The sequence below is a fragment of the Ambystoma mexicanum genome, chromosome 4q (assembly GCF_040938575.1).
Source record: "Ambystoma mexicanum isolate Mex_15411 chromosome 4q, UKY_AmexF1_1, whole genome shotgun sequence".
In the NCBI taxonomy this organism is placed as follows: Eukaryota; Metazoa; Chordata; class Amphibia; order Caudata; family Ambystomatidae; genus Ambystoma; species Ambystoma mexicanum.
Window position 1 is genome coordinate 1,068,355,769 of NC_090928.1, and position 17,697 is coordinate 1,068,373,465.

At 43.6% G+C, this 17,697-nt stretch overlaps 1 protein-coding gene across 3 annotated transcripts in view; it reads right to left on the reverse strand.

Moving 5' to 3' along the window:
* Nucleotides 1-2,788: 2,788 nt before the first annotated feature.
* CAPN8 (calpain 8) overlaps nt 2,789-17,697 on the reverse strand; it is a 288,408-nt gene continuing 273,499 nt past the window's right edge. For all 3 annotated transcript variants that reach the window (XM_069608633.1, XM_069608631.1, XM_069608632.1), the window contains 2 exons: nt 6,816-6,874; nt 2,789-4,098 (listed from right to left, as the gene is read on the reverse strand). In XM_069608633.1, coding sequence (XP_069464734.1) covers nt 4,075-4,098; nt 6,816-6,874 — 83 coding nt within the window. In that variant the 3' untranslated portion in view covers nt 2,789-4,074. The remainder of the gene's footprint in view (nt 4,099-6,815; nt 6,875-17,697) is intronic.

Below are 17,697 nucleotides of genomic sequence, written 5' to 3' on the forward strand. Positions count from 1 at the left end.
ATGCAGCTTGTTGTGAATTATTCAATGGGTTTGGTTTCCCTGACAGTACTATTGCACTTATGAGTGTATTACGAGCACACTGGACCATGTGACCTTAAGTGTTTTGACTGTATCTGTGCTTAAATAAAACGTGGTTCTGTGTGATTTGTGGCTTTCCTGCAGCTTTCCTTTTTTGGGGTGTGTCTGGCATGATCTACAGGGTATTACCAATGTTGCACTGGACAATTTGATAGTACGGCACTATTTTTCATATTGGTTGCGGAGGCAGATGGTGTAATCCGTTTTTCTATCTTCTCCTGAGTAAATGACATGTGGGTGTTCATTGTAAGACAGAGCATTTGGCATTGAACACCGTTACTGTAGCTAGTAGCGCTGGGTTTAGGCCAGTCGAAGATGGCGCCCGCGATTTGGTATTCTACTCACCCTTGCCGGAGTAGTCGTTCCTTGGTGTTGTTTCCTTGGAAGTGTTCACCCCTCATAGAAGGACACGGAGCGTGGCGTGCTTTGTTATCTGTATACCCGCCGGCAGCATGTTGCTTTCCGTGAGCGTTTTTCTGACTTCTGAAGGTAAGATCTGAGCATTTGAAAATGTGGTTTTGTTCCTAACTTAAGGGGCTTTGATTTGTAAAGTTAAGACACATGTAGGAGGTGGTGAACGGTGTCTTGCACACATGGTGGCATGTTTTGTATCTGGCAATGTTTGCATTCCCCAACTGGTGTGGTGTCATAAGGTCTTGTCAAGGTGTACTGGGCACCCAGCATGTTTTTTAGCTCAGCACCTGCACTGGATGGTGCCCATTGTGGTGGAGATGTAAACCGCCTATGGACTAATTGTGCTACTTGGAGTCTATGCTTGGTTGTGTCCCCTTTGTAGGGTTATTTTGGACTTTGAACCTTTGAAGCTAAAAGCAAGACTCTTGGAATAACTTTGATGCTTGCATGGGAATAATATGGATGCTAGGTTTGTTTTTTTCTATTGCAGCTTCAGTGTGGTGGAGAATACATATGTCATGTTGTGCCTATGAATGGTGATCTAAGATAAGATCCCTGTAGTGTAGGTCCTAGTGTGGTGTGTTTCTTTATGTTGCAGTGTTGGTGGTGGGCAGTTTAGGCCATGATATCCATTCAAAAGTTCTACTAAGGAGGACTAGAAATAGATTTTCATCATGTTGGGAGATACCATGCACAGTGAGCAGGTACCCCTTATCAGGTGTGTGTGCTTGTCTTGGAACAAGCATTGACCAGATTTAATGCCATTTGTGGTTTCATCTTGGTTTATTTAGATTTATCAACTTGGTGGTTTTGAAATTGGTGACTTTTTCTTCAGTTTTTTTAGTATTAGGAATAATGCGACTTGGTTTTAGCGCTGTGGAGATCAACATACCCACCTATCAAAAGTCTTGCAAGTGTGCAGTGGATAGCCTCTGATGAATGTCCTGCTATTTGTGTTATATGGACAGAAACATGTTGGGCTGATTATTGGTGTACACAAATTGGGTCATTTACGAATTTACTTTGTTTCCAATTGTGGGTGAATATAAATTTGTAATGTGTTTGCATTTGTGCCATGTATTGTTTATTGTGATTTCTGTGAGTCTTTATTAGATTTTTACATTTTTGTATTGTATTTTAAATTGTAATTAATGTGTAATAAAGTCAAATGCTCATTTTATGAATATGCTTTTACATCACTTTTTTCAGGATTTAGCAGTTTAGAATAATCAGTCACCAACATTTAATTTTGAATCTCTTCTTTATACACACAGCCACATCTAGGGCCACTCTCAATCGTTCACCCATCCACGGGCAACAGAATTCACTAGCGTAGGAGCTCCCTGTGGTCTCAGCTCCCTAACCACAGTGTCCCATGTGATGACCCCCTCACCTTACTTCCCACCTTGTTTTCCTATTTAGCCTTTGGAATGGGACTTCCCCTTTCCTTCAGTTTTCCCTGGTGTGGTTTGGAGCGAGGTGGAATAGGCTTTAGTGATATAAGAGCCATATTATGGAAACTAGGCAATCAAAGCTGTGCAGGTCCTCTACCTGCGATCCCTGCTGTTGGGTTTGGCTAGTTACCCACCCATAGGGCCCGGTGCTGGATCACAGATTCTTATTACATGTACACCCTGGGAGCACCTGGGCTCAACAAACATGCTGATGAAAGGCAAACTCTTTAATGGTCCAGCATTGCTTCTCACCTGAGATCCTATGTGTACTGTTCCACTTGTCAATTTTGTCCCTTAGGAGGTCAACGCTTGCCTTTCTGGTGTTGGTTTTCACACTCTGCCATACCCTGAAATTAGCCCTTTTCCTTTTTATGCCATCCAGGGGTTCAGGAAGAACCCAGTGACACTGCCTCTGCCTTTCAAGAAACCGAACAACAATTGGAGGAACCACAGTAGGTATCCAACAGGCAACACTAACACTGGGAAGTCCACCTTGACTGTGTTCCTCCACACAGACACAAAACACTGAATTGTCAACTCTTGCTTGCCGTTCAAGCCACAGACTCCCTTGCTTGCTCACTGCTATCGATGTGACCCACAGCAGACTTCAGGCATTAATTCTTGCTCTCAGCCCTGTTGCTAGGGGGACAAATCGCACTCATGACACCACCGGCAAACGGCATCATGTGGCATTTATGGAAGACTCACCTTTGAGCTAATCCTGACCTTTACCGTCTACTGAAAAGCACACATCATGTGTTGTACATGTCTGGGATGAATGCAAGAAACTGATGCAAAAATCACGTGACCTCAGACAAAACCAACCAAACAGCCTGCAGGAGTAAATTAATAGGATTCGTTTATTTTTGAAAGATTTTAGCAGTGCAACTGGATGACAGTAGGATAGAAAATGAATTACCATCGGCCTCACTACGAGTGTGCTGGTGCGGAAATAAAGTGCTGGTCATTCCGTTTACCTGCACGTCTCTTCACCAGCACACCGAATGTTTGCGGGTGGGGTTGCCGGAATTACCGGCAGCTCTGAGCTGCCAGTAGTTCCGGTATCCCACCAGCAGGTATTACCGGTAGCAGTAATCCAGGCATTCCCCCCCATGGCGTCCTATGGACACCATGGAATGCGGAATTCCAGAACTTACCGCCACTTGCAATCATCCGGTAATTCCGGCAGACCAAGTGGCGGAAACAGTATTACCCCACTGGATTTACCAGCGGGATACAACCAAACCTGTAATGTCATTGGGCCTCATTACGAGTTTGACACTAACCCGCCAGTGCTACCGGTGTGTTGCTGCTGAACCTGTAACACCATTTCCGCCGCCTGATATCCTAGTGCCACCAGGACATTACAAGCCCCGGTGGTTTAGGGATATCAGGCGGAGGAAAGTCTAAGTCCCCATTCCCATGGAAATGGGGACACAGAAGCACCGGCATCATTTCTAACGGTGCATGTGTCTCAGTGACAACTCTGCCTACCTGGACCGTTGCGCCCGGCAGATCAGACCTGCCAGGCGCAGTGGCCCAGGAAGGCAGAGTTGGAGTGTGGTGGTCAGGAAAGGGTGCCATTACGGTGCGGCCAGCACCCTTATTTCCAGAACGCAACACTCGGAATGAGGCCCATTGTCTCTTAACTAGTGAGCGACTTTCCACCACTGGTAGCCGTTCAAACAAAGTGCAACAAGAAGGTCAGCAAAAAGAGACTTAATGCCTGAATTATAATGCAAATGACAAGTCACTTTTTTGCTTGCAATGACTTATTCATGTCAAGCACCAAATTTGAAGAAGCACCTCATAAATGTCTGCAAAATATAGAAATATGACTTTATGAAAACCGTGAAGACATTATTTATAAGGATCCACGAAACAAAACCCCCTTTTAGCGAAGGAAGTCTTCAGGGCGAATAATTTACCTTTAAATAATTAGATAATTAGATAGATAGCAAAGTACCTGATGCTCTTAAATCTGAACACTTTGAACACAATTCCGCATACAAATCCAGAGAGGAGAGTTCCAAATAAAAACATGAAACATGAGAATGCATTTTACAAATGTGAGCCAAGAATGTGCATGTTTATGCCAGTTCCTTTTGTTGTCGGCCATGGAAACGGTTCAGACCAAAGTGCAGCACATCCACTAGGGGGAGAAAGAGAGGGAAAGTGGTTAGGCGTGTGTTTGTGAAATTAAGGTGTACATTTCCCCCAAATCCCCCTTTTCCATATGTTCATGTCCATTTGCCATGGGGTGTGTTGCGGGGTAAAGCACAGGGTGCATTTCAGATCATTATATTCAATATGTCACTATGGATGTTTATTTTGATATGAGAAAAGTTGTCTTTAAGCTCCAAAACAAAGTATTAATCCTATATTCTTTTTTTTCCTACCAAAACTGCATGCTTCTATCTTATATAATATCAGTTGGTTGATTATAGGTTCATTAATTATACGTTGATAATATGAGGGCCATGGCTACTGCCTTACCCTCTAAGGGTGTGATGTGTATTTGGGGGTGGCCAGGGGCATCAGCCGATACCCTGGCGACTGCCGTGCTACTCTCTGGTGCTGGAGTTGCAACCCATTGGTAAGTGATAGGAGGAACAACACCAAACCACCCTCATGAAGTCAGTACCCCGTAAACACTGCCGTATTCTGGAGGATGAGGGAAAAAGCAGCGCTTCTCAGCAATCTCCTCCAATGCGCAAAGTTATTTTCATATTAATCTCCATACCATTGTCACATGATGCGTTGCGCAAGCCATAGTTCATGGTAACAGCCACAACAGAGGCATCTGCTTTGATCACTCCGGACGTGGTAGGTATGTGCAACCTGTGCTAACTCACAGGTGCTGAGGCTAGCCGGTCCGGTAGCACAGCGAGTAGAGCGCTCGCTTTGACCTCTGTGCAAAGCCTGCTGACGCAGCCAAACTCAGCCTTTCATCCTTCCGAGGTTGATAAATGAGCACCACACACTGTGGGTAATAATAAGCAGCGCTCAGATACCTGAGGGTTTGTAGCGCTATACAAATGCTAAATTATTAGTATGCGCTGCAGCACTGTGTTCTTTCACCACAGTCCGTGGACAAGCTGAACGTGCCAGATCATGTGTGTTATCACACACAAAAAGCAGAAGCCTCTATTCAAAACCTCAACACAGTGGCCTGCAGCTCACTAAATCTCCCTATTGGAAAGTCTAAATATCCCTCATTAGGGTTGCTTATCTATCCCTAGTGGGCGCTGCCTATCTAGGAAAGGGGATAGAAGAAGGGCTGGGCCTAGACTTGCTCACTACTTTCCTATCTTGACTATTAGTTAAAACCCAAACACTCGGGTGAGTGTTGTATACTTTACCCTCGCCCTCTTGAGCGTATGAAATGTATGCAGATACATTGGCCAGCCCTCCTTCTATCCCCTTTCCTAGATAGGCAGCACATTAGCGCCCACTAGGGATAGATAGCCAACCTTAAGAGGGAATAGTGATTTTGGGGGTGGGGGAAAAGTATTAAAACAAATGTGATGGGGGTTGGGGAGAACCGCCCACAAACAACAAAAAATAAATTAGTTTCTTTGGAATTAGTTGTTTTGTATTTGTTATTTGTTCATTAGTTATTATTTCATTAGTTATAATTACATGTAACCCTCTGCATGTGTTCTGCCGGATCGCAATTTACCAAGGTAGAACCACTGATCTTTTTGAGAAATGCAGGTACAGTCTAAACACTTCTAAAGGGCAACGCCCACAGATGCCCAAACCTTGGAATTCCACTGCAACGTCTGCCGAAGGCTTTGCTCACTGACACTGTTCCTGTGCATTCTTTAATAAACGCAACATTCATCTCATTTCTGTTTTGTCTATGGTTAAACTATTCTATAACATGGGCAAAAACAAACACATTCAGCAGGGCGCGTGTCTCTAAAGGTCCTGCTGTGTTCACTCTCTGGACGTCTCTCAGTGGCTCGAGCTTGTCATCCCTAAGTTTGTATAACTCTTAAGTGTTTGTTTAAAGCATCTTGATATCATATTTGCATAACTGGATCACTCTGAAGTCACAGAAGGCAGAAATATCCTCACAAGACTGGTTTTTATTTGCACTTATTATTTTTCTTTGTTTTTTGACCAATTAACGGTGACTTTATGACTACCCGGATTGATTGAGCGACACTCCTAGGTAAGACATTTTACCCCGTTGCCCCCCGTACTGTACTGTGGCCATGAGAAGCATAAAAGCTTTATAATAGTTACTTGTCCATTCCTAATCTTACGTAATGCAATGGGAAAAGGGCTCCTAGTGGAGACCTTCCTAATTGTACCTGGGCATCATACCAGTGGCGGTGCCAGGGAGGGAGTAGGGGTGGCCACCAGCCCCCCTGGATCCTCTGTATTGCCCAGTGCACCCACAGCCTCCAGCTGGTGCTCTATTAGCTGCCCCCCTGCACCAAAAGCTGCCTCCGCTACTGACGTGACACAAAACTACAGCGCGCCCCTGAAAAATGTGGCGAGAATTCCCCAAGGTTGCAGCCACCCACAAACACGCATATGCCTTTTGCCCGCCGATCCACAGGGCCTGCAACTGTCTCTTAAAGCCCTGGGATTCAGACGCCTCGACCCCAGGCAACACCTCCAAAGTGCCACCAGACCAAAAGCATACTCAGATCATTGAAAGAAGGACTCCCCTATTTTCATGCTGACATTAGTCTTTTGGCCCACACCAGCCACCATGCGCAGAGAATCCCCCCAGAGTCACGTGGCTCAATCTTGTGGCACCTGATGACAGTGACATTTTGTGTCATTCAATTGCCCTGTGTCGAAATGAATTGAAGAGTGACTTAATAACTTCTAATCACCAGGCGCATTTACCTCCGGCAAAGAGAGATTGATGACTCCGCTCTTCTCCTTGTCCATCATCTGGAACATTTCTAAAATAAATGAAAGAAATGCAAATAGTAAAAATATATCCATGAAATTGATTTGGCAGGTGATGAGCAAATTACCAATAAAGTTAATACTCCCTACTCAAATAAGTGTATGTATACATTGCTAAGCAATATCGTCCACTAATACTAGACAACTTTCTCATACGAGTTGGGCTGTAATCCGACGGTAAATCCACCGTAATACCACTCAATGGAATTACTGTTACGCCCATTTGGTCTGGCGGAATTACCGCTGGTTTACAAGTAGCTGAGTTAATCCCCATTTTTTGAGAGTCTATTGGGCATTTTTGGCAGAATTGCTGCTGCTGTAATTCTGCCGATTTTGCAGATTTTGAGCGGAATGTGGGAGCATTTACCTCCAGCATGATGCTGGCGATAAATCCCAGACTCCAGGGCCATACTCATAGTATGCGGCGCGGGAAAATTGTGGTAATTCCGTTACTTCCAGTTTTTCCCAGCACCGCCATACTTGGAAGGAGCCCCATGTTTTCATGGCCACAGAACATGTGAATTGGAAGCCTATCGTTATACGGTGGCGAAACCACCATTGAACCGTTGCTGGAAACCCACAGAGCCAGAAGTATGCTGGATTCCCAATGGCGCAGGTAAGCACAGATAGTTTGAGCCAGACTATTACATTTTCACGACCTCAGATTTCCCCAGGTGGGGAGCAGCTGTGCCACATCCGCAATACCCTAAAGTATTAAGTGAGTCTATCTATGGCTCTGGAATTTGTGGGTGTGAGGGCTCCCTGAGTTGGCTGCATGCCGCATGGATGTGTTGAGGCGACAGGAGAGTAAATTCCCCTCTTCACACTCCCTGGGCCCCAAAGAGTTATTCTGGCAGGAAAGCCGGGGCGGAATTGCAGAAACTTAAATAAGGGTTTGTTTTGAACTATGGTCCTTGTGGTAGTGGTGCCTCGGACTGTGCTTCCTGGAGGCATTTGAGGCCTGATAGGAGCTTAATGGGGATGGCGAGAGGGGCTCGATACCTCTGGTGCAGAGTCTGGCTCTTCTAGGTGTTATCTCCATAATTGCGCCTTTTTTACCATTAAATTACCTTATCCTGTTATGAAGACAGCAGGTTTATTTGGGCTCCAACAGGGTGTACAGTTAGTTTACCACTTTACATGCATTTCTGTTTTGGGCACTAAGGCCCTTTTGAGAAATTGAGAGCTGCTTTATGTGTAATATTGATTATTTCGGTGTTTTGTGGAGAACTACATGGCAACTTTCAGCTGTTTCAAAGCACTTGTAGGCCTTGTGGATGGTGTGAAGTTGGCCCGTTCGGGTGATTGCTAAGTCACCCTGGTCCTTTCACCAGCCGATGGCCTAATTCAGCTGTGCTAGAGATGGAGCGACCAAGTGTTTCCCGACCGGGAGAGCCAGATCGGCAGTGGGGTTGAGTCAGTGGACTCTGTTCTTTTCATGAATGTGCTTGTTCTTTATGCTTATGCCATTATAAATGCATAACTACAGGTACTAGATTGCAATGCAAAAGAAAACCTGGACTGCGTGGCTTTCCTCAGATTGGACAACTTGAGCTCTCTGTAGTATTTGTGATCAATGGTGCAGACCAATTTAAAATTGATGGTTTAGGGGAAGCAATTTAATAATCCAAAACAACTAATTAGGCATTGGGTGAGGAGCAAAGAGCACTCTCGCTACAGCTTCCTTCTTTGCATTGCAGTACTTGGAGTTCAGCTGCAGGTGGCAGAATGCATTGAAAGTAGGGCACAGTCACGTGCCATTCTTGAAAATTAACCTTCCTCCCAGTTTTAAGTGACATTCCACACTAGACGGGAACACTCTGCGATTTTACACAAGCCAAAATCAGAAGAAACATTGACTCCTGTGAAACAAGACAATGAAGAACCAGCTAAAAGTCTGACGGACATTCAGAGAAAGGGCAAGCAGTTGTTTTTCGACATAGAGATAAATGAGGGGAAGGACCCAGTGCCAAAGTATGCCTGAATAATGGAAGAAGCTTCATCAGCGAAGGATAATTCAGGAAACTCCCAAAAGATCAGACCATTCCCACATTTAAATTGATTGACAAATGGGAAGTAGGTCTGGAAACCCCAAATTACAAACATGTACTGCCTAGCATGCGAATGCTAAAACATTCCATTCGTGTCAAAAGCATAGGACATCATTTTTGGGTTGTGAGAGATGTCCCTTCTGCCTTTTATTTAGGCAGTGACATTCTCAACCGATTTGCAATCAATTTGGACGAAATTAATAATAAAGCCTCGTCACTACTGGGGGGTAACCCCACGGGTTTTGAAAACACTGAAAAAGCATTCCATTCAGTTTAATTGCTGCCTTATGAGGTTGAAGTTCAAGTGCGAGAAGATGTTTCCATCCCAGGACAAGTACAACAATTCACTACTCCCCTCCGAATTAAGCAAGGACAGAACCTCAAACATAAGGATGCCTATATAAATATGAATTCCCATCTCCAACCGCAAGGTTTGTCTTTAAATCAGACAACTCTAGTAGATCTAGAACACACACCATTTGCATACTGGTGGAAAACAGTGACCCTCAAAGTATAACTAAGGGCGCAGACACCTTTAGTGGAATGGCGGTTGATGCTCAACATTATTCTACTGATTTAGGTAAAGAAATCATTAGACCAATCCCAAATGGCTGTTTCAACATCAGCAACAGTATTTGACCAGAAACAATTATTACCAGGCATGGGGCAATTTTTGGTATACTCTTCCTGCCCTTATGGGGTGGAAGTGGTGACCTGTGGTATCAGGGGGGATGAGGTAGTACTCAGAGTCAAGGACCACTACTTCGAATCCATTGAACCTCCTGTCCAGGTTGACACCATAAAAAGAGATCTCTCGACCCAAATGGAGGATACTGCTGAAATTGCCAAGCCTGAGGTCTTTCCAGGTTTTTGCATGGTCGAAGAACAGATCAATCTTGCTAATGCCTATGAGACCGAGGAGCAGAAACAAGTGCTGAAACAGGTCTTCCTGGAATTCAGTGGACTCATAATTGTGGAGACACAGTCATTCATTCAACCACCATTCCCACGGACCCCAAGATGGCTCCAGTATTTGTTAAACAATACCAGTTACCTCTCGCACCCAGGGAGTCACTCACAGAGAGGATTTAAAACCTAGAATCCTGTGGGATAATTTTTCCAATCCATAGTACCTTTAACAAAGCACTGGGGATACTAAAACCAAATGGCCAATGGAGACTCTGTCGGAGTTGAACAAACGTGTCCACATGTCAAGACGGCCACTTCCCTACATCAATCAAGGGCTGGCACAGATCAAGGGTCAATGTACACCACCATTGATTTGACCAATGGCTGCTGGACAGTACCCATGAGCAGGGAAGACAAATATAAGCTGGCCTTTACCTTCAGGGCAGCAATACACGTGGACCCGAACACCCTTTGGATACATAAACTATGGCAATGAGTTCAACATCTTTCTACATAAGGCCATGCCCGACTTGGGCAAAATGGTAAACCTGGCCTATATAGATGTTGTTCTGATCAAGAGCTCAACTGTGGAGGAACATGTAGCAGAAATCTGCTATGTTCTGACCCAGTTGTAAAAGGTTGGATCAAAACTGACCTTTCAGGAGGCACAATGGTGTAAGACCCAAGTGAACTTCTTTGGGCACGGGATGACCCCTGAGGGTCTGAATCCCCAGGTGAAGAAGGTGGAAGAATTATTTAAATGAAAAGACCCCACTACTCTGCGAGAATTGAGAAGCCTTCCTGGACTCACTAATCATAGTCAAAGTTCATTGAAGGCTATGAGGGGGCACTCGACCCTTGGTCCATTTATTAAAGGACAGAGTCAAGTGGGAGTGCACGACAAAGTCAACAAAGGTATCTAGTATGCGAGCAAAACATTGTTGTCTGTTCAGGAAAAAATCAATGACTGGAAGAAGGCACTCCTGGCAATGGTGTGGGCATTGAAAAACTACTGCCCATTCATCCAGGGGGAGCACATCATTGTCAAGACCCCTCACCAACTCATGCAATATTTACAAAGTGACAGAATCTGTGCGGGGAGCATTAGTTATTCCAGAATTACTTCTTTGATCCCGTCCATTCAAGGCTTTCCTCTGGAGGTCAGATATGGCCAAATCAAGAAGAGTCCCCTAGCGCAAGTGTTGGTGGACTTGCATGATTGTGTTCAAGAAAACTGTCTCGAGGATGAAAGTCTAATGACCAAAAACAACATGGTCGCGTATTTAACTTCCCTGCACAAAGTCTATGAAGAAGACATGTGACTGGGAATACCCACAGTTTATGTCGATAGGTGCTACTACCATGTTGGTAACAACAGAGAAACACATCTAGTGGCTGGCATTGGGAATTCCTGAGTGAATGTATCCCAGAAACCTTTGCTGTTTACAAAATAGGATCCCAAAGTAGTCAGGTGGCAGAGCTGATGGCTGTTAATCAAGTCATCCTCACTGCGGTGCACCGCCAACTCCAAGAACTGGTCCTAATCACTGATTCTGATTATGTCAAGAATGGGTTTGTGGAATGACTGATTAACTGGAAGAACTGAGGCATGCTTTGTGCCAACAAAAAACCATTAAAGCATGGAAAATTGATCCAGTCAATTGATAATCTGGTGACCTCTAATGAGATGCCCATTTATTGGAAGAAGATAAGAGGCCATTCTAAAATAGAGGGGCCAGATAAGACTGCAAATGACCTGGCTGACCAGCTGGCTAAAACCGGAGCTCTCCAGGGGGATTTCATAGAAACAGAATCCATGCTCGGTGAAACCCAAGTTGATGCTGTCACCAGGTCAGAAACAGGTGCCACCAGTGAACTCTAACTGCCCAGTGGAGTAAAGATACCCCAGATGCAGATTTGATCACTGCACAGATAGAGGACCATATCATCGGAAAATTCTATCAACACATTGAAGATCCTATGAGTTTCCCTCTAACAGAATTGGATTATGCCGGTGAAGAGGCTCTCCGGGTGTTGATAACGTTTTTCAAGATGTTCTGGATCCACAACAGTTTCTTGGTATGGAGAGCCTTATCTGGATGTGACCTGTGGGTGGTAGCTACCTCATTCTGAAGCCTGATGTTGAACCATGCCCATGACACGGCCAATGCCGGTTTTAGGGGGTTTCATACAACATTAGAAATCTTGTGCAAGGTTGACTACTGGCCACATGTGGGCCAGGACCTCGATATTTACCTAAAGGGGGGCCTTGTATGTGATCAATTCCAACCCAGTTCACTCACACGCAGAGCTCCACTACAAAAAAGGGGAATGACATTGCCTTGTTCAGATTTGCAAGTCAATTTCATCGGGCCAGTGATTCGCTCCTCTAGAGGAAACAAATACATGTTGACTGTAACATGCTTGTTCACATAGTGGGTAGAATTTCTTCCAGCCCCAAATCGTAAGGCGGAGACATCTGCCACACTAATGATCAATCACATCTTCTTTCGGTTCGGCCTCCCGCAAAGGATTGTGTTGGATTGAGGAAGTCATTTTACCAGTAAGGTGATGACAAAGATGTGGGAGATACTAGGGGTCAATAGAAAACTCCACAATGCCTACCGCCTAGCCTCGAGTGGGGTAGCAGAAAGATACAACAATTGTGAGCATCTTAAAGAGGTTTGTGGCAGACTCTGGACCCATTTGGGACATTTGATTACCACTTGTCCTGATGACCATTAGGTCTACACCATCTTCTGCAAGTAAAATGTCTCCATTGGAGCTCATGACCAGACGAAAAGAACTGTGTTACCTGAGCATCTGCTCTACAGTACTCAGGAGCAGACACTGATCAATAAGTCCACCACTCATGAGTACATTGAAAATATATGGAAGCACTGCAAACTAGCGTTTGCTCATGCTCAGCGCAATTTGGAAAAGTCAGCTGAAGGGATGAAAACATATTATGATCTAAAGACCACAAAGAAGGAGTATGAGGTAGGTAACCAGGTTTATCTGGTTATTTTCAAAGGAATCAGACCGAGGAGTGGAAATTCTGTCTGTCTTGGTGGGGCACCTTTGAAATTGTAGATAAAATATCACTGTTAACTACAAGATCTGCATCCCAAAAGGCGAACAAACAGAAGAAAAATGGGTCCACATCAATCAGTTGAAAAGTTGTCATCCTAGACAAGATTTACCACTGATTGAGGAGTCCAATGAAGGTCAAGATCAGGAACCATCTGAGGAATTAAAGGAAAAGATGAAAACCCTGGATGGAGACTTTTAACAGATGAATAGTTCAATTAATCTCCTTTGGAAATGTTAAGGAAAAGAAATGTGTTAAGTCGATGTTCTGAAGTGTGATATCTCTTTGTAATGTTTTGTTTTCTCGAATGCTATGTCCTATTCTCCGGGGAAATATGTTGTGTAAAAAGTACTGAACCTCTCTTTTCTTCCTATTTCTAGAAGACTAACTTCCATCACTTCCAGCCTAGGGGCAGGAGGGGAGTCCGAGGAGGACCGCAGGGACCCCGGATAGGAGAAGACGGGGGTTCCATTCCACACCCCCAACTAAAATGATGGAAGTGTAGGTCGGAGCAGCCACTCCCTAAGGAAAGAAAATGAGCCGAACAGGCTCCAACAAAACAAAGACTTCGGAGGAAACCCCCATTCTCCCCTGTTCTTTCCCATGACTCCCCAGGCAAAAGAGCCAGGGGTGGGGGACTTGTGGGTTTTAATCACAACCCTAAGAATTATAACTGAAAAGCCCAATGGTGAATGAAAAGCCTGCCTTAAAAACTTCAATACTGCTAAATGTGCCTAGTAAATATAAATACAGGTATTTCTGCAGTTGACACATGGAACATTGAAACGCGGAAGAGACACTGAAATATACATGCCAGCCCAACCCTTAACAGAGTGAAAGGGCCTGATGTATTATGAAAATATGTGTCTTGATGAAAACGACACAAAGAAATATGTAAAGATGGGAAAGGCACATTACAGTGTTGATTGAGAGACAAAAGCAGCATTTTTCATTGAGACTGACACACATCAAAATGTTGTGCACTCTGGAAATGGAGGGTACAAAGTGGGCCTTGCAGGCAAAAGTCAAAGCCATGTGAATATCTTTCCTTTCAGGTGAATAAGACCCACTTTTCAGTACAAGAACGGACATCATGTAAATGCATTTGCGAGTGAACAAAATGAATAGCAGCCTTTTTACTTTCAGTCTACCACATTGATAAAAAAGGACTGCAGGAGAGAAGCAATAAACATATTAGTAAAAATGGCATGGAACCATAATGGAAAGATGCAAACTGCTTAAAAAAGTAAGATGCAGCATTGAGAAAAGACAGACAAAATTGGCTATTTTGTTTCAGATACAATATGTGAATCTCCTTAAACACATACACCACAGACAAATGTACTTCTTGTTGTTGGGCAGATGATTCTTAAGTGCCTGCCTGGCTCCTTATCTGGAAGCGCCCCTGATGTACGCCAAGTTTAGGACAGGGCCAGATCAACACAGACCCAGCCCTGGATGGGTGAAAATGCTTAGAAATACAGAAAATTAGATCAAACAACGTAAGATTGTAGGGACAAAATGGGAGATGCCAGTGGGCCTCCTAATGTCAGAGGCCATCTGGTGCATGCTAAAAATCTCCTCAGCCCATCAACACTCAAGAGAAGAAAGGCTGATGGGTTTATTGCAGGCCGAACCCACAATAAGGCTGCAGAGGCTCTGGACCATGTGTCTTCAGAGAAATTAAACCTACATGTCGAAATGGGGGTTTGGATTTGCATAACATGTTTGAACTTTTCCATTAGTTTAAGTGGACTATCATAATTGTCCATTCATATGTCATTTGAAAGCTGATCCCGAGTCCGTTGCAATGCCAATAATCTCATAAATATGAAAGATTCTGAAAATCTATAGCAATCTAAAATGTGTTTCTAGCTGCCCCAAAAATTTTAACAATCTGAAAGTTGGGGAACGGGCTTGTGAAATTAGTTGGGTAATTATGAAGGGTTCATATTTCCAACTATGTTTGTTTTTGAAGAAATGGTGAAAAACCATAGCACGCTTGTGCTGTAGCATGCCGAAATAAAAATAACTTCTACTGATACTTCATGAGGAGGTGAAGATTAATTTCTATATATCATGGCGGTTATCTGTAAAATGTAAAGTTTTGCCATGTTGGACTTTTTGGAGGGTAAAACTAGACATGAAAATAAATGTGAATCTCAAAGGGGAGTTGCAATATTTATGTTCTGGACTCCTGAACTAATCCTTCGAGAGGGGTTGGACTTTGGAAGTGGAGAGAAATGTAACTGCCCAATCCTGGTTGGGAGATCATAAATTAGCACCTCCTAATATTAGGTTTCCATGGGAGGGACTTGGAGAGTAAAAAGGGCTAACACTATGGGAAGGGGAAATCTGGACAGAACTGGGAAGACCAGGAAAGATAGAGAAGGAGAAAAAGGAGAGCTGCCTAAAACCATCCTGAATGGGGAGGCCTTAACATTGAGAGGCCTTAAACTTTGCCTGGGAGAGAGAAACTGGGGGAACCCAACAGCTGACTAGGACTTGATTCTTAAGGAGAAGCCTGATCAGGGAGGAAAGCTAGTGACAATCTATTACGGAAGTGACCAAACTCTGAGCTGTCCAAAGAGGAGCCTGGCTGTCTACCCCGAGTGTACCAAACCCAGAGAAATCCTATGTAAGTAATTTGCCCAAAACTAAATTAAGTGTGGGGGCTCTGCTTGCCTTAACCTTTTTCCCTAAATAATGCGTGGGGGGCAAAGTGTATTTGCTGACTATTAATTTAACTCCCAAATAGATTGATGTAGGGGGGGCTTGGAAGAATTTGAAACTTTCACCCTCTCTCCTAGCAGGAATAATGTTATAGTCACAAAGTAATTGGGGTGTCCTGGCCACAAAAAAAAAGAAATGTGTAATTGACAAAATTCCCAAACCTTGCCTTTAAAACAAAAAGGTCCATGTCCTTAAACCAAAATTCCCAACTGATACCACTTCCCAAAAACCCTGACTTTCAATGTAAGGTGTCCTAGCCACAAAAATGAAATTGATAATAGTCACTATTCCCAAACATCGCTTTTAAATAAAAGGTGTACTCATCCTAAAACGAAAATCCCAATTGTCACCACTCCTTAAACATTTCATTAAACAAAAGGGATGAAGAACATGCGCTCTTCCCTGAGAGTGTGTAAGTGGCCCTGCTAGCAGAACGATTTTAGTTGGTTGTTGGGAGAAGAGGAACCAGGGTGCGATTTGCCACATGCATTTGTCAAAGTCTGTGTTTCCAAAACTGCAAGCATTTTAAAGTGTGCAGGAAATTAAACAAAGGACTACAGGTACAACGTCTAAAGTGTTTTCATGTCAAAACTGTGCTTTGCGTTTACTTTAAACTTCAGCAAGTACTATCTGCCTGTTTTATGAATAGAGCTTTGTTGTCTGCCACAGAGAAGGTGGCATGTGTAATTAAGTAAAATTATTATTCATGGACCTTATGATTTAAATAAATATATATTATTTCTATACCCCGGCCTGATTCTTGGCTCACTGTTGGTACAGGGGGGAGATTTACATGGCTCTATATGAGTCATCAATAGGTCCAGCGCTAAAAAGACGTATGCATATCATTGTGGGGCTCTTCGATTGGGGAGGGGAGGAACTCCTCAGGTTAAGGGTGGTCTCTCAATATATCGCTACACTCTGACCTTTCCCTCTCCCTTTCTCAATCCATTTAAGAGGGCATGCTTGCCTGGCACAAATGGATGGCCAATCACATTGCTCAGACCGTACAGTGCCAGCAGGCAGTTTACACATTACTTTTCCATTCATCGTTTTCCTGCTCCTAATAACAAACACAACCGGATGCACAACCACAACATTGTATATGGCCATCTGTGTATGGGGTTTCTGCCCCATCAATTCATCTTTCGTCTTGATGGACAGGGCCATTTTACCAAGTAGAAATGCCAATGCATCCTTCATTTTAACCTTATGATCCACACCTGCCAAGCTGGTTTGCAGATGTTTTGGCATATTTACAAATCATTCATACTATTTACACGGACTGGCAACGGGTTGCTTCCAGTCTACCAGGTGGTGGAATATGCCTTTCACACCCAGAGTTGGAGTCTGTCTGCTACCTGCACTAAAGCCACAACTTCCTGTTGAAACTAACTAACTACACTGAAAGTGTTCAACATGTGTTACTTTATTGTATGTTTTTTGACAAATAATGCTCTAGATTAGGTTAGGGGTTGCAACCTGTGGTTCTCCAGATGCTTTGAACTACGACTCCCATGATCGCTCACCATTGACTAAACCAGCTAGGACTGATAGGAGATGTAGTGCAAAACATAAGGAGAGCCAAAGGTTGCAGATCCCTGCCTAGATACTAGACAGAGTGAACAAATCGAAGCATGTTTGGAGAGTGCTAACGCTGGTATGTGATGGAGGGGGTTCTGAGCAAAACAGGGGGCTGAGGGTAATATGGGCCACAACTGTTCACTTACTATATGACATTATCAGCCTTCATTTTTGTTAAGAAAATTGTAATAATATTGTATTTTATTGATGTATCTCCTCTTGTTTTATTATGTGCATAACAGAATATGGATGGCTGTAATTAGTTAATGATAAAAAAGGACATAATATTTTAACAAAAATAACATATGTTGTTCGTTAATATTCATCTTTTACCTTCTGCTGATTTCCTTACCAACACCTCCCTCCATCTTATTTTTAACATTTATATAAGCATTTCTTCTATGTAGGGTGACCTCACTTCAATCCCTGAAATAGGAAGTGACGTCAG